Genomic DNA, 21,241 nt, shown 5'->3' with positions numbered 1-21,241 from the left:
TTTAAATTACTATATTCAGCTAATCATTTTCCTCTGTTGTCTCTTACTGTTTTAATAATAGATCTTCAAGATAGAGTTGCTTCTTCATATTCTCAAGGAGCAAGACCAAAAGAGAATTCACTGAATACTTTGAGATTAAATACATCATCCATGAACCGTCAATGGCCTTCTGAACATCAGTCCTCCTTTTATTCCAGAGAACCAAGCAGAAATTCTTCCAGATCAAACTTTTCTCGAAGAGAAATGGAATCTCCCCAAAGGAGCGTACAGCAAGGTTTTTCTTACATCCCAAATAGAGATGAAGCTCCTTCTGTTAGCAATTCTGAAAGGATTGGTTCATCTCAAAGATCATTGGCTGAGCCTTCTAATGACACTGAAGGAAGACGGACAACCAGGCAGTTGTTATCTCGTCTAGCTTCTAGTATGTCATCTACCTTTTTTTCACGAAGATCTAGTCAGGATTCCTTGAATACAAGATCGTTAGATTCTGAAAATTCCTATCTTGCCCCAAGAGTTCTGACTTCCACACAATCTAGTGGTAGTGCAGCTTCATCTTCTGAAGTTCCAGATAATAGAACACCTGAATCTTCTCAGGGATTTAGATTTCTTAGGCGAAGGTGGGGTTTATCATCTGTTGGCCAAAATCCTAACTCTGAGACTGGTTCAGAAAACTTTAGTCAAGAGTCTGAAAGTAGAAATGCTGGTTCCTGGTTGTCCTCCTCTCTAAGAAATAGATGCACACCTTTATTTTCAAGGAGACGTCGAGAAGGAAGAGATGAATCTACACGAATACACACTACTGATGTGCCATCTAGACCTCAGCATGTTTTGAGAAGAGAGTCTAATGAAGAAGTTCACCTTGAAACACAAAATGAGTCCCTTGGGACTACTGCCAACAGATCACAAACCCCCACAGTACCCAGCAGTGCTGCTGCTTCTGCTGCTTCCACACCAGATTTGGCTCACAGTGGAAGAAGTACAGGAATATCTGGAATTCTTCCTGGTTCCTTATTCCGATTTGCAGTCCCCTCTGCGCTAGGAAGCAGTCTATCCGACAATGTCATGATCACTGTAGATATTATTCCCTCAGGTTGGAATTCATCTGATGGACAGAATGATAGAACTAAAACTCTACCTTCAAGAGATCCAGAAAGGCTACAGAAAATAAAAGAGAGGTAAACTAATGTATTTTTCTTAAAGCCAAGTTCTGTATAGCGATATAGAAGTTCTTTATGTAATAATATGCTTAGAGTTTCTCCTATTTAAATGCTTTCCAGTAATATTGATAATTGAACTGAAAACTTTTGAAGTAAAGTTAGACTCTAAGGTCTGTATGCTATATACTTAGGTACTTAATGTAATTCTAAGAAATAGTTGGATTGAATTATGTGTATTGATAATTAAGGGTAGATAATATCAAAGAATAATATGAAGTTTTTATTGTCTTGGAATACAGAAATACACATGAAAAAGAACGTTGTTTTTTCCCACCCCTTGACAAAAAATCCAGCTAAACTTCTACTAGAAGAGGTCTCAGGTTGTTGGATAATTGCTGTAGAAACTTCTTGTAGCTGTTTAGAATTTCTTTCCCCTTCCTCTGGTTTTTCTTAGCATGAAGCAGCCTAGACCTTCTCTTCTGGTCCAGACCAGGTAGATTGAGGGTGCCAAGAAGAGGTTGTTCCTACATTAGGATAAATTTTTAACCTTCTTTGACATTAACTAATTTGATTTGGCTTGTTTTGCTGCTGTTTGACACCTAGACTTTACTAATAATTAAGTAAAGCTATATATATCCCTCAGTTAAAAGGAGAATTAGCTTGATGGGTGCTTCCCTCCAAGCATTAAAGAATTTGTCCTGTTAAGAAATCAGGATGGCACAAATAAGATTGTTGGGGAGAGAATTGGTAGAACTGGCAAGCTGTCTGTGTGAGAAGACCCTGGGGAGAGCATCAATTTAAAGTGAATGGTATTGCTATATAGTATTACATTCAGATAATGTGTAAAGAAAACAATTATAAATCAATACTGCTTGAATTACTATTGTATTATTTCCAAGTGAATGGTAATATAATTTCTTAATATGTTGCTGTAGGCTCACCTTGGATAGTAAGTAGTTTTTCAATTCCCCAGTAAGTTCAGTGGAAGTAATTTAGAAATTAACCTCTTATACAACAGACTTGTGAAGTAATTCTAACATGAGCAGTACATAAATGTGTGGAGCTGGGGTAAAAGTATTTTGCTTGAAGAGAAAAAAAATATGTTGTCACCATTTGTTTCCTTTTTCTTCAGTCTTCTTTTAGAGGACTCTGATGAAGAAGAAGGTGATTTGTGTAGAATTTGCCAGATGGCAGCTGCATCCTCCTCCAACCTTCTAATAGAGCCATGCAAATGCACTGGAAGTTTGCAATATGTTCATCAGGAATGTATGAAGAAGTGGCTACAAGCCAAAATTAATTCTGGTAAGATTTACCTGTTTTCTGACAAATTTTTTCTTTCTAGAATTAGTGTAAGATTTGTTCTATGCCTGAGGTTCTGTGACTAAGTGATGTATGTTATGTATTGGAATTATAATCTGAACTCAAGAAAAATATACCTGCCCACTGAATTAGCTCCAAAGAACTGTTAGTTTGTTTTTCATACCATCACAGAATCTTTTAAGGAGAAAGTTAACCTCAGAGGGACTTTGGAACAACTTCATTTGAAGAACACAAGGCCCAAAGAGTTCAAACAGGTCTAAAAAGGTCATGTAGTCGATTTAGTTCAAGAGTTACCATTGGAATCCACCTTTATTGATCTCTTCTCCCTTCCAGTGTACTTTATCCCACAAAATCCCTATTCAGCAGCTTTCAGCTACTTAGCAGCCTCTTCACATGTCTACAGTATGGACATAATGGATACTTGCATTGATGACCTTAGGATATTGTGGGATCTTTCATCTGCAAAATGAAAAATATTGTCTCTAAAATTCCTTTCAGTTTGATTTAGGGAAAAAAAAATTATATTGTTAAACATAGCATGTGGTAGTTGTGTTTCCATGTACAATTGCGTGTGTATATATGTATGTTTGTGTTAACTGTTAGACAATTGTCCCTTCTCTGTCCTGTTACAAATGCCATTTGTATTCTGGATTCTAGTTTTGATTCATTTTGTCAGACTTTTCAGTGAGCCAAGATGTATTTAAAGGCAGTGTGGTTCTGGTGAAAAGAGCATAGAACTTAGAACCATAAAACTTAGATTTGTATGCCCACTTTCCAATTTATTAGCTGTATAACTTTGAGCAAGTAACTGAACTGTTTGTTTCTCTGTTTCCAAAAGTAATACCTCCCTTGCTCCTTCTCACTAGTTGTCAGGATCAAATGAAGTAAAGATTGTGAAAATGATCTGTAAATGTTGTATATTCATTTTTCTTTCTGGATTGTTTACCTTCCAAGCTTATGTTTTTTCAGGATTACCACTGAGCTTTTTCATTGACAGTAATAGATTATGACAGTACTAGATTATGCCCTTGTTCCTATGATATTGTTTAATAAGTAACGAATTTATAATGTGGATGCTAGAGGTATTACCATCTTTTTTTAAAATACGGTTTTAGTGATGCTGTAACTACTCTATAGAATCCTTTTGGCAAGACCCCTATGATTTTGCCAGTATTCATAAAGACAAGAAGCCTGAAAATGACTATTGCCATTTGGTTTATGGCATTGTAGTTGTTAACTAATATCTATCCAAATAAATGTCTGAACAGATTGTTACCATCCCTCTTTTCAGTTACTTTAAGAGAACAAAATTTTATATCCTTTGTGTTATCACTGTTTCAATTTAATGCCAGTGTTCCTAGGTGAAATTTTATCTTTGACTTTCCTTTTATAGCTTTTAGCTCAAGTAATTTAAAGTTGACTGTTGTGTTGTTTTCTTGTAGCTGAAAATGGATTGATAATAATTCAGGTGTACTTATACATTAAGATTGACTAAAGTATTAGTATTCATGACCCTTCTAATTCATTGGTCTGTATATAATCCTTTTTTAAAGTAACTGGCATTTAAATAATGCTTTAAATTTTGTAAAGCACTTGGCATAATCTCATTTGACTCTCAAAACAATTCTGTTAGGAAGGTATTACCTGCATTTTACAGATGAAGAAACTGAGGCTCATATTTGAACAGTAGAGAGAAGTTTCCTACTTATATGCTAGTCAGTAGGAATACAAAAATTATTAAAAGGACAGTCTCTGTTCTCAAGGAGTTTATATGGGGTGGGGGAGTGCAGAACCTGGGTTCAAATCTTGACTCTGCCATCTGTATGACCATAGGTCAGCCACTTAACTCTGTAGACTTATTTGTTAAATGAAGGAATTAGGATCAGGTGACATAGATCTCTTCCTATTGTAGATGCGTACCTGACAGTAGGTGTCTGTGCAGTTTTGCAACTTCAGTCTTCTTTTTGTTTTTGACATCTCTTAAGATCTTAAACTCTGAAATTCCTCTGTATGACTAAAACCCCTTTCCTTCCACCTCTCCAATACTTCTTTGCCCTGTCATGATCTCTCAACCCTCTATTCCATCCTGTTTTCATAGTCTTCCATCCTGCCACTTACTACTCTTTAATGTCTTCATCTTGTTTTTAGTGATTTCAACGTTTTTCTTCCTTCCAAACTTGAATCTTCAGCTTCTACTTTTCCTGTGTTGCATTCTCTGGATAGCTCACTATTTCATCAATGGTGGGATTTCCCTCTTCCTCCTCCTGAGCAGTGGAGCCCTGCTTGGGAAAGTTACAAAACTACGACCTGAGTTCAGCCACATTTTTCCTATTTTACCTTAAACGAGGTTTTATTCCTGCGAAGAAATGGCCAGAGGCCTTCAAGTGGAATTTAATGATTACTTCTTAGTAACATTGTAGAAGAGATTCTTAAGATCAGTCAGTCAAAAAGCATTTATTAAATGATGCTTCCTATGTGCCAGGCCTACAATGAAAGGCAAAAACAGGATCCCTGCTTTCATCAGCGACACTATGATGGATGAAATTGTGTGACAGAAAATTTTGCATACAAAATGCTTGCATTGTAATTGGAAAGTAATCTCAGAAAGAAAGCACTACAATTAGGGGAACTAGTAAAGGACTCTTACAGAAGATGGGGTTTAAGCTGAGGATGGAATGAACCAGAAGGCAGAAGTGAGGAGAGAATATATTTCAGGCATGAAAAACAGCCTGTGAAAAGGTACAGCTCAGAGATGAAGTGTCATGTACTAGGAACAACAAGAAGACCAGTATTGCTAGATCATAGAGTAGGTAGAGTAATGATAAGAAGACCAGAAAAGTGGGAGGAGGTCAGGTTGTGACGGGCTTTGAAAGGGGAGGGCTGGGGGCAAATCCCTAAAGATATAATACAATAGGATGCTGGAGTTTGAAAATAGGGGAATGACCTGGCCAGACCCACAGGTCTTACTTTATTGAGCTCATTGATCCTTTCCTTCCCTGCCTTCCCCATCTCATTTTCATCTCTTCCCTCTAGTAACTCCATTCCCTCTGCCTACAATTTCTCCACCCTAGGAAAAAACTTTCTGGCCTCTTTAAGCTATTTTAGCTCTCTTCCCCCTCATTGTTAAACTCATAGGAATAATGCATACTTGGTCTCTATCTTTTTGCTCCTCAGTATCTTGCAAGTTAAAAACAATGTTTTCTGAAATGAAAATGATATAACTAGCATCCCTTTTTTATAGGATTTTATTGTTTCCAATTCCATGTAAAGACAATTTTTAACATTTCATTTTTTAAGTAAAATTTTGAGTTCCAAATTTTGTCCCTCTCTGTGTTCCCCTACACCTCCCTAAGATGGTAAGCAATTTGATTTAGGTTACATATGTGCAATTATATAAAACACATTTCCATATTAGTCATGTTGTGAAAGAAGAAACAGAACAAAAAGAAAATAATAAAGTGAAAATAATATACTTCAATCTGCATTCAGACTCCATCAGTTCTTTCTCTGGATATGGATAGAATTTTCCATCGTGAGTCTTTTGGAATTGTCTTGCATCATAGAGCTAAATCAGCCATAGTTGATTGTCACACAATGCTGCTGTTACTATGTACAGGTTCTCTTGGTTCTGCTCACCATCCCCTTTTATTTTTTTTATTTTTTAATTTAATTTTATTTATTTTATTTTGGGGCTAGGCAATGGGATTAAATGACTTGCCCAAGATCACACAGCTAGTAAGTGTTATGTGTCTGAGGCTGGATTTGAACTCAGATCCTCCTGACTCCAGGGCTGGTGTGGCATCTAGCTGCCCCTAGTATCGCTTTTTTTAAAAATCAATTTTATTTGCAGCTCTAAATTCTCTTCCTCCTTTACCCATTGAAAAGGCAAGAAAAATAAAACCCTTTATAAACACATGTACATGTGCAAGATAAATTTGTTCATTAGTTTAAAACAGGGAAGAAAAAAGAAGTAGAAGAAATCTACACTTTCAACCTTTACTTTGAGTAGATTTCCCTACCCAGTTGAGTGTGTATGTTATTCCCTCCTTAAGCCAGCTCTAATAAGCGTAAGGTTCATTCATTCCCTCTCGCCTCCCCCTTTTTCCCCTCCACTGTAAAAGCTTTTTCTTGCCTCTTTTATGTGAGATAATTTACCCCATTCTACCCCTTCTCCTTCTCACAGTACATTCCTCTCTCAACTCTTAATTTTCTTTTTTAGATACCATCCGTTCATATTCAACTCACCCTGGGCCCTTGGTCTATATATATTCCTTCCTTAGGTCTCATGAGTTACAAATATCATCTTTCCATGTAGGAATGTAAATAGTTCAACTTTAATTAAGTCTCTTATGATTTCTCATTCCTGTTTACCTTTTCATGCTTCTCTTGAGTCTTGTATTTGAAAGTCAAATTTTCTATTCAGCTCTGGTTTTTTCTTAAGAATGCATTAAATTCCTCTACCTCATTGAATATGCATGGATTATACTCAGTTTTGCTGGGTTGGTGATTCTTGGTTTTAATCCTAGTCCTTTGACCTCCAGAATATGTTCCGAGCCTTCCCATCCGTTAATGTAGAAGCTGCTAAATCTTGTGTTTCCCTGATTGTGTTTCCACCATACTTGGTTTCTTCCTGGCAACTTTGCAATATTTTCTCCTTGACCTGGGAACTGTGGAATTTGGCTATAATATTCCTGGGGGTTTTATTGTATTTATTGTATTTTTTGAAGTATGGAATTGGAAAGTAGAGAAAGTTCCTGATGGATAGCCTCAGTCTTTTTTACCTTTGACTAGTTCAAATTTGGGTAATGCAGAGGTCAGTATCATTTGGAGCAGAATTTTTTTTTAAGTGCTCCTTAGAATATTAGGATTTGAAGGAATTTTCTGAAGCTTAATAAGCAAGGTTAAAATATGGCGTCTTTTAGTATTATTTTAAGTTTGAATGAGGATCTTATTTTTTAATCAGCTTTCCAGAGGCATGTGGAATTAAAGTGTGCCAAACTCTCAACTCTTACCTGCTTCAAGTACAAACCTATGAACAAATTTTGATTTTTTTTTTTTATTCAAAGCATAAATATTATATAAAAGCTTGGAAATCTTGCTAGGAAGAAAAAAATTAGTGGAGTGCCTTTCTTGCTGGTGTCAAAAGGAATATGACCTTTACTTCCTCAGTTACTGTTAGGCTATTTTTTTTTTCCAAGTCCCATTACTCTATCACAGTCATGTTTCAAAAATTTTCACTTAAATATTTGACTTAGTAACTTCACTGTAAAACCTTAATTAATCTCAGGAGTTCTCCATTTAATAATTCAAAATCCTATTTTGAAATGATTTACTTAGGCTCAACAACATTTTTCCTAAAAATTTAATTTAAAATTGAGAATTCAACTTGTTGTTTTCAGCTATCTGCTCTTAACTTTAGTATTTTACATTGCTGTTTCAATTTACCTCTTTTCCTACCTTCCCCTTCAATATTTTCTTATTAAAGGCACATTTTAGGTGAATAACCTATAGCCTAAACAGCTGGATCATACTGTTTATGAAACAGTGTGCTCCCCTAGGAAGTGGGGAGAGCAGAGAGGTGGCAGGGTTAGAACTATGGCCAGTCTAGTTTTCAACTCTTTAGCTATAGTACTGAAGCATATTCTTGGTGTTATCTTATTCCCTTTCTAGTTGGCTATTTTTCCATGTTATGTTGAAATACAGTTATCTTTTATTGTATCCTTTTATGGACTATCCTGAGAATCTTTAGTTTTTATGACACTTTCCTTGGATAAATCAATTAAACTCTCTGGGCTTCAGATAAATCTGCAAAATTAAGGTTAGGTGACACTTAAGGTCCTTTTCAGTTATAAATTCTATGGTCATTATGTTCTTGTTTCTTAGATATAGACTTTCTACAAAGGCGAATGGTTGTGTTTTTGAAGGGGGGGTTGGCAATGGGGGTTAAGTGACTTGCCCAGGATCACACAGCTAGTAAGTGTTATATGTCTGAGGCCCAATTTGAACTCAGGTCCTCCTGACTCCAGGGCCGGTGCTCTATCCACTGCATGACTTAGCTGCCCCCATGAATGGTTTTAATAAAAGGGGTGGTGTAAAAGAACAACAAAGTTTATGGCAAGAAATGTGCTGCAGTGGAAAGATTGCTGAAGTACTCTGTGATCTTGGGCAGATCAGTTAAAAGTCTTTCAGGGTCTCAGTTACTTCTTCTCTAGACGAAGTATGCAACGATGACCTGAGGTCCCTTCCTGCTCTAAATCTGACAAAGTGATTTCAATCTAAGACAAATTTCAGTTTTATTTCTTCATTGGACTTACGGTGAAAAGAAATACTGATTTTTGCAACACATTTTTAGATACATTGGCTCTTTTTTACTACTAAATTGCTTTTTAGAAAACTGCCATTAACTTTGTAGCCCTTTAAGAATAACCATGATATGAACTGATGCTGAGTGAGGTGAGCAGAACTAGGAGAATATTGTTCACAGTAACAGCAATATTATGTGATGACCAACTATGATAGACTTTGCTCTTCTCGGCAATACAGTAATCCAAGACACTTTCAAAAGACTGGTGATAAAATATGCTAACCACATCCATGGCATCTGAATGCAGATTGAAGTATGCTATTTTCACTTTTTATTGTGTTTTATTTTTTCTTTCTCATGATTTTTCCCTTTTGTTCTGATTCTTCTTTCACAACATGACTATGTACATATGTACAGCATGTAGTTGAAGAAAATCAGCATTAACTTGACCATAAAAAACATGATTGTACATGTATAATCTCTATCAGATTGCTTGCTATCTTAGGGATAGTGGAGGGAAAAGAGGGAGGTAAAAAAATTTGGAACTCAAAATCTTACAGAAATGAATGTTGAAAGCTGTCTTTACATGCAATAGGAAAAAAATAAAATACTATTAAATGTTTAAAAAATGATAACCATGATATATGGTTGATTCAGCATTACTACTAGTCATTTAGAACCTGAAATCTAAAAGTGATTGAGGATTAAGGGTTTTTTTGGGCAAGGAAGTGCTGCTCTGAGTCAGACAGTGGTGACACCCCTTTCCATATTCCTAAAGCAGTTGGACTAGTGGCAGATGAGGCAAATGCTTAGCCCCTAAAAATTGCTAGGTATTTACATGCCAATGACACTTGACCCAGGGTGTGTCTCTTCCTGTTTATGACATTAAGTTATTAGAGCAAACTGTCATTGTTTTCATGTTGCTATGTCAAGGAAGACAGTGTAAATTCCATTCCTTTGCAAAGGTGTCTGGGAAAAGCAAAGCATGAGCAAGCACCTTATATCTCAGACAATAGGAATTGTTTGGCATGCATATTTTGAAAATTGCCTGTTTCTATATTCAAGGAAATGTTTATTTTACTGCTTTGAAAGTTAATGTTTTTCATTAATAAACAATATGATAATGATGTAAGTTTAAAGATGGTCTGAAATGAGGATTTACATAGTTTTGTGGAAGTATATGAAAATAAAATTTGACTTTGAATTTTATTTCTGCTAGGTTCATCATTGGAAGCTGTAACCACCTGTGAACTATGTAAAGAAAAATTACAGCTTAACCTAGAGGATTTTGATATTCATGAACTTCATAGGGCTCATGCAAATGAACAAGTTAGTATATTTTGCCTAATTTGGTAAGTGTCTGTTCTTTGCTTAGAGGACAACTTTTGAGGAAATCGATTTGGTCATGGTCAGGAGCTCTGCGTTAAAAAAAAAAATACCCTGCTCTCTAAATACAGTGCTTTTCATCATTTTAGTTCTTATTTCAAAACTTATTCTGTGACGTTTCTGCCTTTATCCTTAACTTTTTTAAAATAAAAGGTTAAAAACTAGTCAATTCATTAATTTTGAATTTCTGAAGCTTAAATTCCATGTAATGGAATTTTGTGACTTGAAAATTCTTATAACTTTTTACCAAATTTAAATTTGAGAAACTTTCCCAAAATTAGTTGTGCTTTTTTTTTCTTGTCTTTTCCCAGGATTTTTCTGATTCCAGCTGCCTGTTGTGAATGGGTATTGATCAATTTCAAGCACTTTTCCTTTTTTCCTATACAATTGGAAATTACCAACAATTTGGTTAGAGATTTGGTGGCAATCCACTTTAGCTCCTCTCCAAAACTTCAAGAACAGAGTAGAGCAATGTGCCTTAAGCATTCTCTTTTCCTTCATTGCCTCTCCTTTTACACTTTAAATTCCCATTTAATTCTGAAAAAACTATTTTTGTTTTTAACGTTATACTGTTACTATTCCCATAAAAGATATTACTGATTTTTTTAATGATCAAGTTAATGCTGATTTTCTTCAACTACATTCACTTGCATAATTCTCACTTTTCTCTTATCCCACACAACAAATAGCCTTTATTAATCATTGAAAACAAAAATTTTAAAAAATTTTTATATACCTACATGATCAAGAACAAAGATTAAACCAAAGTTTATTTTTGATTATTTTTAATTAAGGTCAGGAGGACTGAGATATTTTGATACAACATAGTTGATTTTTTTTAGTATTTCTCATGAGAACCGGAAATGCCCAAAAGAACTATCTCTCACATAGCTCCTTAGTCAAGCTTGTTCATTAGTAATTGGGTACCTTTTAAAAAAAACTTTTTATCTGCTATGTGACATCTTTGTCACATGGTAGCTTCTCCATTGTATGTCATTACGTAGGTTAGTATTAGCACTGTTGGGTTCAAAGAAGGCAAATAAGAAAGGGAGTGGCAGAGATATGTGATTCCCTCCAACTTTTACCTGCTGGTGCTGTCCCTTTTTGATTTAACTCTTTGTCCTAATGAAAATAAAGACTATTATCTTTTGGCAGAAAAGTGACAAACTTGAGCCCATTTTGGTAGTTGTAGGTGTTCTTTTCAAAGCAAGAAAGAAAGTATGAAGAGAAGAAAGCCTTTTGCTTCAGAGAATGTGAGTTGAATAGAATTATTGGAATAGATTTGGTTATTGATAACCCATTCCAAGTTTAGCTTTTGAGTGAGATGTTCTCTTTTGACTTTCTTTTCTAGAAGTTTCATCATCTACTCTGGAGCTTTTGGCTCTTTAAAACATTTCTGATAGAATGAGAAGGCTTTGGCTCTCCAAATTACCAGTAGTCTTATTAAATTGTTAAGTGCCAGGAATTACTTGTAATAATCACTTGTCCATCTTCTTGGCCTTGATTTGCTTGGGCTGTTATTGTGAATGATTAATTTTAGTTATGTGGGAACTTCTTCATTATCCATTATCTAACATAATCCATGGTTAGTTATGCAAGATGTTTAAAATATATATAAATAGAATTTCTTTCCTTATCTGGAATGAGTTCACACTTATTTTTCAAGGCAGTTCCTCTTCCCTTTTTAGTTCTGTAGAGATGGATTCTTCCTAGGTTAGTGATACTAATGTTAGAGGGATAACTAACTTTAAGAATTAGAGAAGTGATTAAAGATTTCTTAGATAACCTGTTAGCAAACTGCTGAAGCTTTTGCTAAAAATGCAGTTTATACTATTTATACTTCAGGTACATTAACTGGACCCAAATATGGCAAAAGTGAAATAGATTTTGACATTACAAATATTGCTTACCCTACTACCCATCAAAGTAGTAGTTCACTAATACCACTCTAGCTGTTTAGTAAGGACATATTGGGAACTTTTAGTATCCAATTCCTTTTTCAGTTATTATATGAGTTTAAGTTACAGCTAAGGGAACACTAATAGAAATTTTTGGAATGAGTTTTTTAAATATTCTGAGATGTATAGAAAATGAACACATAAAGTTCTGTACCATTTTACATGATTTAAAATTTCTTTTTTAAAATAAATTATTTACCTAAGAAAACTTGTTAAATCAGATTATCTTTAAAGAACTTCATCATTTATTTCAAAAAAGTTCAGCTAATTTTTCTTTTCCTTTAGTATATCTAAAAAAAGTATCTTTCCCATACAACAGATGGCATGGTGTTGTGAATGAGAGGGTCTTTCTGAATATGAAAAAAGTTTAAGCCTTGTTCCCTGGTAGGACACCTAATGTGTATGAGTGTTTTTCTTCTGTTTATCAGGGAACTGAGTCACTGTATATCCAAATCTTGATTGTAGTTTTCTCATTTTTTTCTTTTATTCTTTTTCCTCTCTACTAAAGGCGGAGTATGAGTTTATCAGCTCTGGTCTGTACCTGGTTGTGTTATTGCATTTATGTGAACAAAGCTTTTCTGATATGCTGGGAACTGCAAGTGAAGCTAGCACGCGTGTCCGAGTAAGTAATATTGAGGTGGGGATGGGAGAGCAGCCTGAATCAGTAGTTTAGCTTTGGGAAGTGAACCATTTATAAATATATAGATTATTTTAGGGAAACTAGTCTTTTTTTTTCTTAATTAAAAAAATAGGTGCTATAAAACCTTAAAAGTAAAGACACTTAAGATTTTAAGACATTTACTATTTCCTGTCCAGTGTCCAATATTCTATTCTTGAAAACATTTTCAAGGATGGGGAAAATAAGTTTATTCTTCAAATAGAGAATGATTTCACTTTGATGACCAATATAGGTAGAATTGTTAATATAAGAGAAAGGGATGTTTCTTTTATAACAAACATATTATAACATATAAATCCAAAATATAACTCAAATCTAGAAACTCCACAGGAAATTTTAGTAAGCTTATTTCTATTTTAATTTTGAAAAAATTATTTTGATTGTACCTAGAAATTGACACCAGTAATAGAATAATCTTTCAGATATAGTTATTTGTAATGACACATTTTCATCTTTTGTTGTAGGTGGTTTTTGTTGCAATTGAAAAACAGTTGTTTTTAAAAGGGGTTAGATTAGATCATTCTAAGTTTTGAATTTCTCAGTGCTTAATTTTTGATTAATCTTTGAAGATAGATGAAAAATACCCTCTTTCCATTCATTTTTAAGTCAGACCTTCAAATACTCAGTATTCCCTATTTTAGATCGTGAAGGTGGAAAGGTTTCATGACAATAATTTAGAGATACACTGTAGTAAAATTTCTCCACTAGCAAAAATACTAGTAGAGTGAATTTATTTTTAATTTATTTGAGCACTTCTCAATGTCAAGATTTTTCATTTAGGACCTGATGTAATATTTCTTTTCAGGCTATGAGCTTATGTGCATTATCTTTTGATACAGTGTTCACTTTGAATTAGCCTTGTAGAGCTAGCTTAGGCTGTTTTTTGTAAAGTAATGAATGGTGTAGTTTCATCAAGTTAGTTCTGCCTTTCAGAAGTTTTTGCAAATGTAAGACCATTATATCTACTGGGTTTTTATGCTTCCAAATTATACTGATAACTCTGATGTTGGGTACTATCTAATCTTTACGTGGCACATGAATTGTGTTCTGTATGCCCTTATAAACTACTTGAAGGATTCTCCCAGCAAGTAGTAATGACCATAGGTGGTACTTTATTCATCATCATACCAAAGCAAGTCTTGGTCTCAAATCTTTTTTGGGTGATTACATGTCACCATTAAGGATTTGTTTATTTTGGTTAGCTTTTAGGTTTTACATGTTGCTAGACATCATTAATATTTTTAACTTTATTTTATGTTACATTGAACTAGAAGGTTCCCTAATGTAGACTATAGTGTATATGTTTTATATTGATTTTGGAAGCTATCATATAAATGAAGTTCAATACTTTATCCTATTAACAAATCAAAATGCAAAAAAAAATAAATGGAAGCAAATGCTTCATTGAAGGAATTTAGTGAAAATGATCAGATCATTTTATGTATATAAGTTCTTCATTATGTAGCACTTGATGTTATACCCATCTTTTGGTGAATAAAAGAATAACAATATTAAAAAATTATTAAGCTATAACAGAAAAGGAATTAAAATTTCCTGATTATATGTTCCCTAGAAATCATGGTATTTTGTAAACTCCTCTAATCTGACCAAATTATGAAACAGCTTTTCTGCTTTAAACAAAACTGATAACATAATTATTGTATTTGGCCGTTGAATCTGTCCCTTCACCTACTAAGTGCATAAATGTGATTATGAAGATTTTTCAAAATCAATACTATTTTTAGCATAGAATTAAATTTGAAACCTCAATTTTCTTAGTCTATTACATCAAATTTAGATAGAAAAGGAGTGGTTCATGAGTTTTTTATTCTATTTCTCATGTGAATTCCAGTTGTTGTTTTGTATATTAGCTCTAAATTGAAACCACTTAGTCCCCAGGTTATAGAATTTTCAAAATTGGAATACCTTTCTAAGTAATTTGCTTCAGTGCAAAGAATGAGTACTGTTGGATGAAATAATTTATCTTCAGGGGATTTCGTGGCCATGTTTCTTTTTAGCAAACAAAGCAGCAACTAGTGTTAAGTAAAAAATTTCCTGAAGAATTAGATTATTGCTAGTAGCATGTATATACATACACATATTTCAAATACTGCCCTTAAATTATGTGTTTTAATTGATTGAGGAGAAAGCCCTAGTATAGGGGTGGGGAACCTGTGGCCTTCTAGGTCCTTGGATGTGGCCTTTTGACTGAGTCCAAGTTTTACAGAACAAATCCTTTTATTAAGGGGATTTATTCTGTAAAATTTAGATTCCACAAAGGGCTGCACTTGAGAACCTAAAGGGTCACATGTGGCCTCAAGGCCGTGGGTTCCCCACCCCTGCCCTAATACCTAGATTTTAAGGGCTTAAAATGATATTTAAATTTGTGTTAAGTAAAATAAACCACCTATACTTATTCTGTAGATCCATATACAACATTTAAACTACTGTATTTCTTTCTGCATTGTTTCTAGTTTATTAACCTTGCAAGAACTCTTCAGGCACATATGGAAGATCTTGAAAGTAGGTGACATTTCCCCTCCCCAGACTTGTTGAATTTATTATTGCAAATTAAACCCACTGAACAAAACCTACCAGTGTTCCCCTTTTTTTGAAGGCATGTGCTATATTAGCTTTACTGTCATTTTGACTGGCTTATAGCCCTATTGATAATACAAGGAGTTGAGGGGGGAGGGGATAGAGATTCAGAGAAACTGAATTTTTGAGAAAAAAGTTTTTTTAATGTGGGTAGTGATATTCAAGGTCAGTGCACTTGGCTTGGGACCAAAATTTTAAGTAAAGAAATCGTAACATGCCTTGAACTGATCAGTTTCAGCTCTCTGAGTGGGACTAAAGCAATAAGTGATTTAATGTTTTTTTAATTAAACATTTCTTAAATTTATATAATTACATTTTAAAATATGTGAAAGCATTTTAAGATACTGTATAAGCCTTAAGATATTAATAGTAATTTATCATGTATATGAAAATGTCAAATGTGTCTTTGAACTCTGTTTTTCCATGTATCCCTCTGCTCTCACCCAAAACAAACAAATAAACAAACCTCTACCACCTTACTTAGATAATTCCTCTCCTCTTCACTCTACTCCAGCTGGATTATGCATGTTGCACATAGCAAAGCAGTCTTTTCTCTTGGGAGTGCTTTGTAATTCCAAGATACTTTTTTAATGATCTAAATTTTATGAGCAGATTCCTATTTTTAAGAATTGGCAATATTTTGTTTATACTCAACATTTATTTTTTAGATTACATTTTTAACAATCTTAGTATAGTTATGTAGAAGAGTTTATTGGAATGGGTAAGAATTTCATAGTTCAAGTTCAAAAATGACCATTTCTTAAGTTCAGTAACAAGTGAGTTTTTTATGCTATATGTACTTTTGATAATGGTTGGCTATTTGGGCTGATAGATTTTTTTTTTGTCCCCAGAGTCCTTTGATACATTTTCAGTTAGTATCTGTTGTTCAGCAGTTTTTAAAATAAAATAACTAGTCCCCAAATTCATCCACTTTAAAAGCAACAAAGAATAAAGGGAAGTTGTAGGGAAAAAAAAATCTTATAGCATTTTTATAAAAGTAGAAAATTGATTTGCATGTTACAGCTTAACTTCCTTTAAGAATCAGAGTAAGGAAAAACCTGTTTCTAAAGATAGCTAAACATTGAATTTTCCTTCCTTATGGAGTTGATTGTTTTGATAATATTACAGTAACCACATATTACTTATATCCATGAAAAGGCATTTCTTTGTCAATTTAGAGCTACAAATAGGAGTCCCACCTTTGGGACTACTTAAAGTTATAAGTTCTTTGTGGAATGAAGTGCAGGGGAAGCGGGGGTAAACATGTGAATCTAGATTATTTCATTAAATTTTTTAAAAAATTTAATTTCTCTTTGAAAGGAATTTCATATTCTAACAGGGATGAATAAACTTAAAACAATAGAGTACTATATAATCCATTAGAATACTTAAGTGTTGCATGCAATCTCCAACATCCCTAACATGTTGTTTTAAATGAGTTTAACTTTGACTGGATATTCTTAAAAAGATAAATGTTACCCTTTATTAAGTACAAAACACAGACCATGAATTTTTTTTTCCATGTAAATTGGGAAGTTACTTGTAATAGGCAGTATCCCTTTTCCCCCATCACTTGTAATCCAGTCTACAGATTTTAAGAATAATCTATAGGGCTTTTAAGATTTGCAGTGCACTTTTCCTCACAACAGTTCTGTTAGGTAAGTAGTGTAAATATTCTTATTTATAAATAAGAAATCCAACCTTGGAAAAGATTGTGGCTTTTTCGCTATAGTCACATAGCTAATTAGTGTCAGAGTTGTAATTAAAACTCAGGCTTTTCCAACTCCTTCATGGTTGATTCATTCAACTTCCTAAAGAAATCCTGGGACATCCTTATGGAACTTCTGTGTTCTCTGATCATAGTGACTGTCTTGTTGCTTCTTGCTAAAATCACATCATGAATTTTAGGTACTCAACTTTGTCATTGAAATAGAAACAAGGGGAATAGGGTAGTTTTCAACAAAAGGTCATGTCTTTTTAAACAAAAGACATTAACTCAGCCTTTGTCTATAGTGAACTTAGTTGATCATTTTAAATAAATTGAACAAATCTGTTTGTTGGCATTGCATTGCAAAGTGACAGCTTCAGTGACTTTAAATTTGTAAGTGTTCATAAACTAATAAGCTTACCCCTATCTGCACCGTCCATTCTTGTGAGGAGCTTTTACCTTATAGTTGTAAAACGTTAAATTCTGTGTGGAGTCTCTTAGGATGATATGCTTGAACCTCATTTTGGCATTTTTCACACCACGTTGTGATCTGAAATCCAAATATTTTTTCAGACATTGTTGTCTGTGGTAACCATTTTATAGGTTGGTCATTTTTTGATTCTGTTATTGTTCTTTCAACAGCCTCTGAGGATGAATCTGAAGAAGATGGAGACCACAACAGAGCATTTGACATGGCCTAACATCATGTGGGACAAATGAGCTGCAAACAATTGATATAAAATAATTACTTTTGGGGGGGAGGGGATGCTTATTAAAAGTACAATGAATATTACTACTTTTATTTCAAATGTTGCTGGCTTCAAACTACACTGCTACACCCTGAAACATGGCCAGTGAAAATGATATGTTCACAAACTGGCAGGTTCATGTTGATTTTCCCTTGAGGAGAGTGGGAAAGTATTAGCTTTGTTTCAAGTATTTAATTCCCCTCCCTTCATTTTGTGTTCTGATTATTGTAGTCAGATTATATTTATGGAAGATTATTCAATTTCAGTTTTTTCCCTTGTTAGTAAAGAGATTGGATACTTTTGAACATGGGAGGGAGAGGCGGGTAGGAAACAGCACAGGATGATATTTTTCTGTTTAAACTTCCTTAAGTTGCAGTCTCATTTTGATAATCGATTCCAGTGTTTAAAAAAAAAATGGAAGCAAGTGGAACTTTCTGAAAAGCTCTAGTATTAGGTTTCTAAAACAGATTTAAACTGTTAATTCACTTAAACAGCAATAAAAGAGGACAAATGTTTAAATGATGGAATTACTATATATTGATTTGAAAATCAGATTGTATTTGATATATGTGGTATGCAGATATTCCATTTAGGAATATTACAGCTCTAAATTTTTATTTCAGAATTCTCTGCAGAAATGCAACTTACCAAAATTATTGCAATCTTAAGTAAGCTGTTAATTAAAGTTTTTTAGATCCCACATTCACAGTTAAAACACTGGTTATCAATGTGTTTTTTAGTGTTGTCATTTCTTTACAAATAAATACGATGTATATATAATTGATATTTGTCTCTTTTTTTAAGCTTTCCAGTTTTGTGTATTTAATTTTTCTTTGTTACTTTAAGAGAAAAGGAATCTTATTAATTTTGGTTCCTAGTATAGGCCTAACCTGAATACAGTCATGAAATGCAGGCTATGCCAAAAGTCTTAGTGTAAATTTAAGCTTTAACAAAGCTTAAACTTGTCATTAAGCTTTATTAACTTAACTGCAGCAAGACTTTAGGGACATCTTTTATTGTTATTCAAGTACTAAGTCTATTTCTTTCTGCCAGACTGTTTTTTCCAAGACAGAGTCTTTCAGGTAACATTTCCATTCTAATAATGTATCTGCATGGGAGGGAAGGGCTGAATTAAGGTTATTCACTTAATTATATTACATAGTTGGTAGGCTAATGTGCAAAACAGTGTCAGCTAACCAGCCATGCCACTTTGACTTGATCAGTTTTCATAAGAATGTATTGTCAGTTCATCCACATCTGAATCAGAATATTGGTTTAAAATAACATTTTTTCCTAAGGTAAAAGTGAATATTTCCACATTATACTCTCCTAGAATTATTTTCCCTTAATTGGTGTTCACATTTCAGAGAGGATTTGATTATATTAAATTGTGACAACTTTTACAAGAAAACTTGATTTACTTATCTCTTGCCTTTATTTTGTCTGCCCTTAAAGTAAATATACAGTATTAACTTAAGGATACCATTTTTAATTACTACACTTTTGATACCTCAAGAATGCTTTCACTTTCTTTTCAGTTTGTTAATAAAGCATTTATTTTCTCTTTCCTAGTTCCCTTCCTCCCTACCGCCCCACCAACTAGAGTAGGGGAGAAAACAGAACAGTTGCAGATCTCTACATCTTCATTTCACATTAAGAATATTGAAATACTCTTACTGTAAATACTCATGTTGTAATGGAGCATGAAGCTACTACTTATAGTAAGCATAAATATGTTGAGCAGAAAAAACCTTGGTAACATCTTGAGAATTCTCCAGTTTTTCCATTATATCCTAGTCCATTAGTTTTCAAATTCTATAAGAGTCTATTCAGTGAACTGTAGTCTCAACTCCATATAGAAGTTCTGTTTTTTATGTTATAAACCCCTCTGGCATTCTGATGAAGCCTCTGAATCTCTTCAGTGTTCTTGAATCATTAAATATATAGAAATAGAAAGGAAACTATTGAAATAGTAAAAGTTCACAAACCCCAAGGTAAAATCCCTTTCCATTTAATATATTAATTTTATTTTACTATATTGTTATTGCTGGCATACTGATGTTTCATCAAAACATGGTGTCATTGATTTAAATTCAAACTCACTTGAGTACCTAATATATACTAATATTGGGAATAAACAAAAATTCTTAGAATACATTCTGCTGAGTGGGATTGGGTATATAAACAGGTATAGTACAAGAAAAAGAGAACATTACTACTAAAAGGGGAATGATAATGGTATGTATAAAGTGTTGAATTTTCAGTCAAAAGGACCTGAGTTTGGCTTTTAGTGCCATTTTAAATTCCTGTACCATGGAGACCACTGAATGTCACTTTCTGTGTGCATAACTTGCTCATCTGTAAAACGAGCTGGAGAAGAAAATGGCAAACACTCCATTGTCTTTGACACGAAAACCCAAATAGAGTCATGAAGTCAGACAACTGAAATAGCTGAACAACAACACATGTAAAATGAGAGGATTAGACCAGACAAGTTTCTGGGGTCCTTTCCTATTATATACATGATTCTTAGATTTTTGGGGGGGTGGGGGTGGTGGGGGGAGCAAGAGAATGCCATCTGACTTGAACCTGGAAAGAAAGATGTGGATTCTGAGAGATTGAGGTGGAGTATGTTCTGGGCATTGAAGATGGTTTGTATGACTATACTGAACAGATGAAATGTTGAGTTCAAGAAACAGCTGGTAGTCTACAATTGCAAAGGAAACCAGTCACTGGTGAAATAGTTATTTAAATATATAAATACGTATGTATGTATACATACATAAATACTTTTTTTTACGATCAAGACCCCAGGTTAAGAACTTTTGTCTTAGGGCATAGGTTCTGGTTGTGTGGGTCAAGTAAGTGTTGTGAAGCTGCAGGATCAGGTTTTTCTAACCTGATTTACCCTGGATGCTATCAATAAGCCCTGGTCAAAGAAGCTAGAAGGGAAAAAACACCATGATATGGGCCATATTAATAGCCACACAGAATTTTCTCTTTATCCTTTGCACTTCCCACTTCATATACATGCCTTCACAAGGAAAATGATGGGGAATTGGCAATAACCAGGAAGGGTAGGGGAGTTTCTGTGGCTTCACTGGAATGAAATATTAATATTTTAGTATAATAGCTCTTCTACTAACTCATGTGACCTGTTTTTTTCTAATGCTAACTCTTAAGTCAATAAAAGAACTGCCAAGACTACTTGTTACAGCACTGACCAGTGCTAAGTGCTTGCTCTATACATACTTGTTGGCTCAATTTCATGGGCTAAATGAAAGCTTACTTTGTGTTAGCTTAACAATGGTATGAGTAAATGGGATTTGGTTGGGTCAATTTATGAGCTAAATGAAAGATTAAATTGTAAATGTTAGTTTAT

At 33.9% G+C, this 21,241-nt stretch overlaps 1 protein-coding gene across 6 annotated transcripts in view; it reads left to right on the top strand.

Annotated features, from left to right (window-relative positions):
- The window catches only part of LOC114045901 (E3 ubiquitin-protein ligase MARCH7-like), a 51,599-nt gene extending 32,956 nt beyond the window's left edge, over positions 1-18,643 (top strand). For 2 of the 6 annotated variants that reach the window (XM_027866092.1, XM_027866090.1), the window contains 6 exons: positions 62-1,175; positions 2,290-2,459; positions 10,001-10,133; positions 12,634-12,747; positions 15,279-15,327; positions 17,753-18,643. In XM_027866092.1, the coding sequence (XP_027721893.1) occupies positions 62-1,175; positions 2,290-2,459; positions 10,001-10,133; positions 12,634-12,747; positions 15,279-15,327; positions 17,753-17,830 (1,658 nt within the window). In that variant the 3' untranslated portion in view covers positions 17,831-18,643. The remainder of the gene's footprint in view (positions 1-61; positions 1,176-2,289; positions 2,460-10,000; positions 10,134-12,633; positions 12,748-15,278; positions 15,328-17,752) is intronic. The other 4 variants (XM_027866093.1, XM_027866091.1, XM_027866088.1 and 1 more) reach the window with 3 other exon arrangements.
- Positions 18,644-21,241: the final 2,598 nt, after the last annotated feature.

This window comes from Vombatus ursinus, unplaced genomic scaffold (genome assembly GCF_900497805.2).
Source record: "Vombatus ursinus unplaced genomic scaffold, bare-nosed wombat genome assembly UNPS02014779.1, whole genome shotgun sequence".
Taxonomy (NCBI): domain Eukaryota; kingdom Metazoa; phylum Chordata; class Mammalia; order Diprotodontia; family Vombatidae; genus Vombatus; species Vombatus ursinus.
This window is presented reverse-complemented; position numbering and strand designations above follow the sequence as displayed.